This window comes from Elephantulus edwardii, unplaced genomic scaffold (genome assembly GCF_000299155.1).
Source record: "Elephantulus edwardii isolate Elephantulus edwardi_28Jun2011 unplaced genomic scaffold, EleEdw1.0 scaffold00009, whole genome shotgun sequence".
NCBI lineage: Eukaryota > Metazoa > Chordata > Mammalia > Macroscelidea > Macroscelididae > Elephantulus > Elephantulus edwardii.
The window spans coordinates 11004420-11011933 of record NW_006399759.1 but is presented as its reverse complement, the minus strand read 5'-3'; the positions used below and the strand labels follow the sequence as shown (position 1 = coordinate 11011933).

Sequence of the window (7514 nt, the reverse complement as noted above, 5' to 3'; positions counted from 1 at the left end):
TACCCATTATTTTGTTGTTCCAGAAATGACTGATACCCGTTTGTTTGTTTTTCCCATATGGATTCAGTAGTATTCTAATTCCGTTGCATTCCCTTGTATGAATGATTTTTGTTTCCTGTATTTTTTGCCTTTGTTCTGTCTTTTTTCTACTTGGCTACCTACATGATTTGTAGTTATTTTAAAGGAGTATGTATTATTCCAACAAACATGAAGTCATGATCTAATAAAGCATGATTTATTAGACATTTAGTTTACTTCCCTGTGGAAAAAAAAAGCAAGAGCTATGTGGGAATGACCATCTCTGGCCTTTACCAACTATATAAAGGGGAATTATTCCCATCAACAGCATAAAACCAACTCCAGTAACGTCAAACCTATCCCTCACGCTCCCCCACCTCTTTCTACTCATCCTAACACAAATTTTGCCTGCTTTACTGGGTCCAGAATCCGATGTGATAACTCACAGATCACACAGAAATATAATAGGGAAGACAAAAGGCTATAATTCAGGCTAATAACAGAATATAATCACTGAGTCAGCATAGCTTCCAAAGTGTTCTTTCAGGCGCCTCAGCCTTGGGCTTTTAACCAATGTTATAAAGCTTTTAATCCTGCAGATTATGCCTCCCCACACCCCACACCACCCTGTAGCAGTCCCAGGGTCTGCTCTGTCTCACTTCAGGTCTTTGGTTCTTGGCTGCAGCTATGGCTATTCTTCCCATAGGCTGTGGTCTGGTTTGTGCAAGAATCTCTGGCCCTGAAGGATGCATTGCATTCTCTTACTTCTTTGCTATTGAGAGGATTCTTCAATTCTTCTGCTGGATCCATTCAATTTAATGGTGAGTCTAGCCAGTCCCCTTGTGGATTGGTGAGATTAGTCAATCTCTGTGGACTCTCCTGTGGATAGGTTAACAGGCCCTACTCACATATTCCCACCTATTTACATGGCAAAGTGAGGCAATGGCTTGGAAAGCCGTTTTGAGCAATAAACCCTTAACACTACGTTACCATTTGCCCTAATAAATCATAATTGTCATGGACATTTTTGTGTACACATCTTACCTTGTTCTTTTAAATTCCCAGGGATGTGGAAAACCAAGATTAAAAAGTGTAAAAATTTTACCACATGTGGATACATATTGTCAGTTTGCTTTCCAAAGAATTGCAAGAATGTGGCTTGTACTAATTTGATATTTTGTTACTGTTTGGTTCAATTTATTAATTTATTAACTTTTCCCCTTCCCCTCCCCCATGTATTATCTTTTAAACTAAAGGACACTTTAATATTTTTTTGTTACCATTTTTAGGAAGTCTTTCTTTTGCTAGAAAATAACCACACTCTAGATATGGACTGACAAAATGATTATAACCATGGGCTCAAGCATGAGCGAGATAGGGAGGATGCAGCACAGGGCAAGATTCAGCTCTGTTGTTCATGGAGTCATTATGAGTTGTGGTCAACTCATTGTTGCATAACAACAGTTGCTTTATTTTGTAGATGAAAACAATAGCTTTGAATTTGGTCACAAAAACAACAAACCCAAACCCAGCCACTGAGTAGATTTTTAACCCTTAGCTAACCTAGAGGCCTGAGTAGAACTGCCCCATAGTTTCCCAGACTGTAATCTTTATGGGAGCAGTTGTTGTGTACTGTGTAGATGGAACCAACCCATAGATGCCCCTCCAGTGGGTTTTCAGAGGCACTAATCTCATGGGAGGAGATCACTCATCCTTCATCCATGGAGAAGCTGGTGGATTTGAACCTTTTGGACTGCAGCACAGCTCCTTACCACTTTCCCTGTGGAGTGGTCTGGTGAATTTGAACTGTTAAACTGAGTGCTTAACCACTACCAGTTCCTACCAGGACTCTTTTATTTTACTTGGGTCTGTGCAATTAATAGTTTATATTTTAAAGAATATTAACATATATGTAAAAAGAAATTGTTTTCAAGTACTATCTTGTTAACTTTAACTTTTTTTTTTTTAAATTTTACAGTAAGGCAAAAGAGAATGAAAGAAGTAGATAATCTTGATACTATAAAAGAAGAGTGGTAAGTTGCCTCAAGTATATTAATTTCTTTGTTATTAATACCTTTGTTATTATCTTTCTATTTTTATTACATTACACTGGTAGAGTTAGTAAATTTTTATTACATATTTTTATTTCAGTGAAAACCTAGTCATAATACTTTTTCACTTGTTTTTAAAATCATACTTGGTCTAAACTGATTTTAATAAAGTTACTAAGTATTCTTATTAAAAATAATGATCTTTTTTTATTCACATGTAACTTCAGTTGTGTGATAAATAGAAGTAAGTATCTTTTTACTGGTTTGTGTTCTATACTCTTTGGAGGTATAGTGATAGTGTAATGGTTTCAGAGATAAGAATACCATCTCTGCCTTGTGTTACCTCTTTGACCTTTAGATTAGTTTAGGTAGACATTTTGCAAAAATGGTTAAATTGGCAAATGTATTAGATAGCAAAAATAAATAATGATAGTGACAAAGAAAAGCTGACAGAGTAGGGCAAAACACACATAAAACAAAAGTGCCAATATAGTTAGCATTAAAGAGGACTTCTGTTTGTTCAAAATAGTTCCGTCATGGCCAGTGGAAACATGTGGCCAGTGGCAGCATATGCCTTACATAGCAACCAGTCCTCTTGCATGTGAGATATTGACCCTAGCAGAAAAAGAAGTACTGGTGATGAAAAGGTTAAGTGTTGGTGGCTCAACAAAAGGCTAAATAATTCAAACCCAGCAGCTACTCTACATAGAAACATGAGCCAGTCTCATCCTTTTAAGAGTGACGGTTTTGGAAGCCTGATTGAGGGTATCCTTTCTCCATACTTGTATAGTCTGTATGCTGAGCAGATCATTTGAGAGACCATACCTTATGAAGAGGAATGTAGCATCAGGATCTAAGGAAGACTCATCAGCAGCTTAAATTATGCAGACAACATACCCTTGCTTGCTGAAAATGAAGAGGACTTGAAACATTGCAGAACATCAAGGACTGCAACTTTTAATATTATTTACATCTTAGCATCAAGAAAAAAAAAGGTCCTCACCACTGAGTCAACAGGCAACATCATGATGAAGAAAATATTGCAGTTGTCAATGATTTTGTCTTACTTAGATCCACAGTCAGCACTCTTGGTACCAGTAGCAAGAGATCAGAAGACCTGTTACATTGGGAAAATCTGCTGTCAAGGACTCTCCAAAGTTCTAGGTATTAATGTTGTTAGTTTGAAGACTGAGGTATATCTGATTTAGGCTGTTGTCTTTTCAGTTACTTACTATGCATCTGAAACTTGGTCAGTGATGAAGGATGGCAGAAGAAGAATCAGTGCTTTTGAGTTGTGGTGGGGTTGTAGAAGAGTACTATTTCATGAACTGCTAATAGGACAAACAAGAATATTTTGGAGAAAGTGCGTCCAGAGTGTTCTTTGGAGGTGAAGATAGTGAAGCTTCATCTCATATACTTTGGGCATGATGTTAGGAGGGGCCAGTCCTTGGAAAAGGACATCATGTTTGACAGGAGAGTCAGCAAAAGAGAGGAAGACCCCAAGTGAGATGGATTGACACAAAGACCATAACAGTATACTCAAGTATAACAGAGATGATGATGCTGGCACAGGGTACAGCAAAGTTCATATTAGTTGTTCATAGAGCCATTATGAGTCATACTTGACTCAGTGGCATTTAACAACAGCAACATGAGGGGGAGTCAGCTTGATAGCTGCAGAGTTTTGGGTTTGGAGAAGACAAGTAGCAATGTGCTGCTCAAAAATGGTGGCCAAGATGCATTTAGAGTGAGAAGGTTGTCTGTCCTTGAGTAGGGCAACACAGCTTGTTTCTTACTTGGACCAGAATACAATAGGAAGGGTATTTGGTTGCTACACAATGCCTATGCTTCTTTTGTTTCTATTGGCCATACTTGTACCCTTTAAACTGGCATGAGTTCTGGTACTAAAACATCCTCCTACTTCATGACTTTGTATTTTTCTTTTATGTTTTTAATTTTTATTATTATTATTGTTTTTTGGTATGTGTACTGTCAAATCAGATCTGACTGGTACAGGAGATTGTCCCTCCTCCCACAGAGCATCTGGTGGATTCAAGCCACTCACCTCTGGTACTGCAGTGCAGCTTCTTGCCACTAGGCCACCAGAGCCTGCCTATATTTTTCTATATGACAAGTTAATATAATAAAATATTAAGAGGATTCTTGAGTTACCAAGAAAATACTATGCTTAGTGTACCTTCTCACTGAAGCTAAGAATGCCTTTCCTATCTCAAAGCTAAGAATGCCTTTTCTGTTCTTTTTTTCTATCTAGGGATTTCTGTATTCTCATCACAGTATATAACCACTTTTTCAGTGAAGCAGGATCCCCAGTTACATGACATCATTATTTTTCCTGAAACATATCTTATAGATGTCTTTTTTATTGATGTTATTTTCTATTACAAGTATTCACCATTGTACATTTGCCATCAGAATGAGATTTCAAACAGAAACTTTTCTTTGTAATGGTTTAATTAATAATGCTTCATTTGTTTTTCTTTATTTTTATGTTTTTGTCCTTAGGAGCACTGTAAGACTTCTTTTGATGAAAAGGTGGTTTCTAACTGGTCCTTTTTGAAAGGTTATATAGAAATTTTAGTTGCTCAAGTGTTATTGGGTTTGTACTTGGAAATTAAGCACCAGTTGCTTTCAGAATCAAAGAAGCAGTTATGTACAAGGAAGCATAATGTAATTATAACAATATTTTTATCAGATGTTGGAGGTTTTGCTGTGTCTTAGGCACATGTAGAAGGCTGCTTTGGTAGCCTAGTGGTAAGGAGCTGTGCTGTAATTCCAAAAGCACATAATTTGAGTCCCCCAGCGGCTCCATGAGAGAAAAATGGCCAGTCTTCTCCCGTGTGATTTACTGTCTTGAAAATCCATTATGAGGTGGTTCTGATCACACAACAGCAACTACAAGGCATGTGTATAGAATTTTATATGGATTTTTATTAAACTTTCAGAATAACTGTATGATAGTAGAAGTACTTGCATTTTATAGTTAAGAAACCAAATCACTGAGAGGTTAACTTTTTTTCCTGTTTGTAAATGAGGCCCCTTTTAACTTAAAAGTTAAAGTTTCAAGTTAAAAGGGGCTTCATTTACAAACATGGGGGTAGAAGCAGCTCAATTCAGTATCCTAGCGTTGCTTCATCTTTTTTTTTTTTAATTAGGGTTTGTGAAACAGGATCTAACAACCCACCTGTTAGTGATACTCGACAATGGAATTGTGAATATTTTGTTGATAGCCTTTTTGAAGATGCTCAGAAGGTTGCTGCCAAATGCTTGTCACCTACTGAAAAGAAGAAGCAGGTAACTACTCTTCACCAATTCTTTTCTCCTGTTGTAAAAATTATTTTCTTCATCATCATCATCATAATAATAATAATATTTGCCTTTTCCACTATGTTTACCTTGCCTTGGTGTTGCTAGTGCATGATGGGTAAAATTACTAATACTTTAGCAAGAATCAGGGGACCGACACCAAACTGTATGGTAGTTATTGTATTCTGTTGTGCCTTGAATTTGTAGGATTTGTTTGGTTTTCTTTCTTTTGCTTTAAAACTCATTTCAGTTAATGTTCTTGATGAAGGAGTAAGAATTTAATTTTATTAAACCCCAGCACTTGAGTACACACTTTTTTAATATGCTTTGTGATAAAATATGAAGGACACATAAATCACTTCAGCATAATAAAGCAGCCATGCCATCCAATTAGACTGGTAGTAATTATCTGTAAGTTAATAGCCCAGTGAGTAACTGTCTTTGCTGTCTAAGGACTCCTGATATGCTGTTAATGGCAACAAAACTCCTGAACTCACAACCATCAAGTCAGTTGTGACACATATCAACCTTCTATTAAGTTTCTGAGACTGTATAGCTTTATAGAGGAGACTGCTCATCTTTCTCACTCAAAGAACCTCGTGTATTCAACCCTCTGACCTTTTGGTTATCTAATGCACACATCGCCAGAATTCCTCAGTACTCCTTCAGAAACTCAAACTGACTTCTGTGGGTCCAGGATTTCGAAGGCTGTAAATTGTCAGTGGATTTGAGCTTCCAGAAGGTTGGCCGTTGGGTTAGCAGCCCAGTTTCGTACTAACAAGAACTCTCTCAGTAGCCACTTCTCATCATCTTAATGTTGTAACTTCATCATAGCTAACTCTCCACCAGGTTTCCAGAAACTAGAAATTACATAGGAGAAGATTGCCCATCTTTGTCGCATGGAGCAACTGGTGGATTTTAACTGCCTGTCTTTGGGTTGCCAGTGCAACTCCTTACATGCTAGGAAGTGGAAATGAAAGCCACAAGGAAATATTGCTCTTCGCCCACCGAGCTAAGATTAAAAATGAAGGGGGGAGGAACAATAGAAAACAAGACATGTTGGCTAAAATGTGGAGTAATTGCAGCCCTTAACCAGTGCCATTAAGAATTTAAAATGGAATAGCTCTTGGGAGGAGTTTGACAGGTCCTCATAATATTAAAGAATTATGACTAAGTAATTCCTCTAATGCATCCATATCCAAGACTCTTGAGAGCAGCAACTCAGAAACATAAACACCAGTATTCTTTGTAGTAGTGTAAAAGGTTGGGACAGCATAGAGCAGACGTCAGAGCTGTTGTACATACAGGGTCACAGTGAGTTGCAAGCGACTAAACAGCACTTAACAACATATAAATAAGGAAGAGTGTTTATCTAGGCAGTATCCTAGTAGTGGGATTGCTTAATCGAGTGACATTTCCATTTTCAGTGTTTGAAGGAAATACCAAAGTGTTTTCTATAGTTGATGCACCATTTTACATTCCCACCAGCAGTGTTTGAAAGTTCCCATCTCTTTGTTCTCTTGCTAGCTTTTGTTGTTTATTAATTTACTGAATTTTTCTACTCTTGCTAGGGTTGTTGTTGTTGTTGTTATGATGTTCTGTCGAGTCGCTTGCGACTCATAGCGATCCTATGTACAACATCCCTAAACTCTGCTCTGTCCTGTGACAATCACACCATCTCTGACCCACCCATCCCGATTACCACAATCACTGAATCAATCCACCTCATAGGGAGCCTTCCCCTTCTGCGCTGTCCCTCCACCCTACCAAGCATGATGTCCCTCCTTGCAACATGTCCAGAGTATGTTAGACAGAGCGTTAGAATCCTTGCCTCCAAGGAGCAGCCCGGTTTGACCCTTTCCAGGATGAATCTGTTTGTTTTCCTAGCGTCCATGGTACATTCAATACTCTTCTCCAGCACCACAGCTCAAAGGCATCAATTCTCCTTCTGTCCTCCTTAGGCATTGTCCAACTCTCTGATGCATAACAAGTGATAGCAAAGACCATGGCCTGTATCAAATGCACCTTAGTCTCCAGAGAGACACCATTGCTCTTCAGTACTTTGGAGAGGTCCTTAACAGCAGACTTTCCCATGGCAATACGTCTTCTAATTTCCTGGCT

At 38.1% G+C, this 7514-nt stretch overlaps 1 protein-coding gene across 1 annotated transcript in view; it reads left to right on the top strand.

The window, feature by feature from the left end:
• The first annotated feature begins 2010 nt into the window (after window positions 1-2010).
• Window positions 2011-7514, top strand: part of UBXN2A (UBX domain protein 2A) — a 55145-nt gene continuing 49641 nt past the window's right edge. The window contains exons 1-2 of the mRNA XM_006880634.1: window positions 2011-2051; window positions 5243-5381. Coding sequence (XP_006880696.1) covers window positions 2011-2051; window positions 5243-5381 — 180 coding nt within the window. The remainder of the gene's footprint in view (window positions 2052-5242; window positions 5382-7514) is intronic.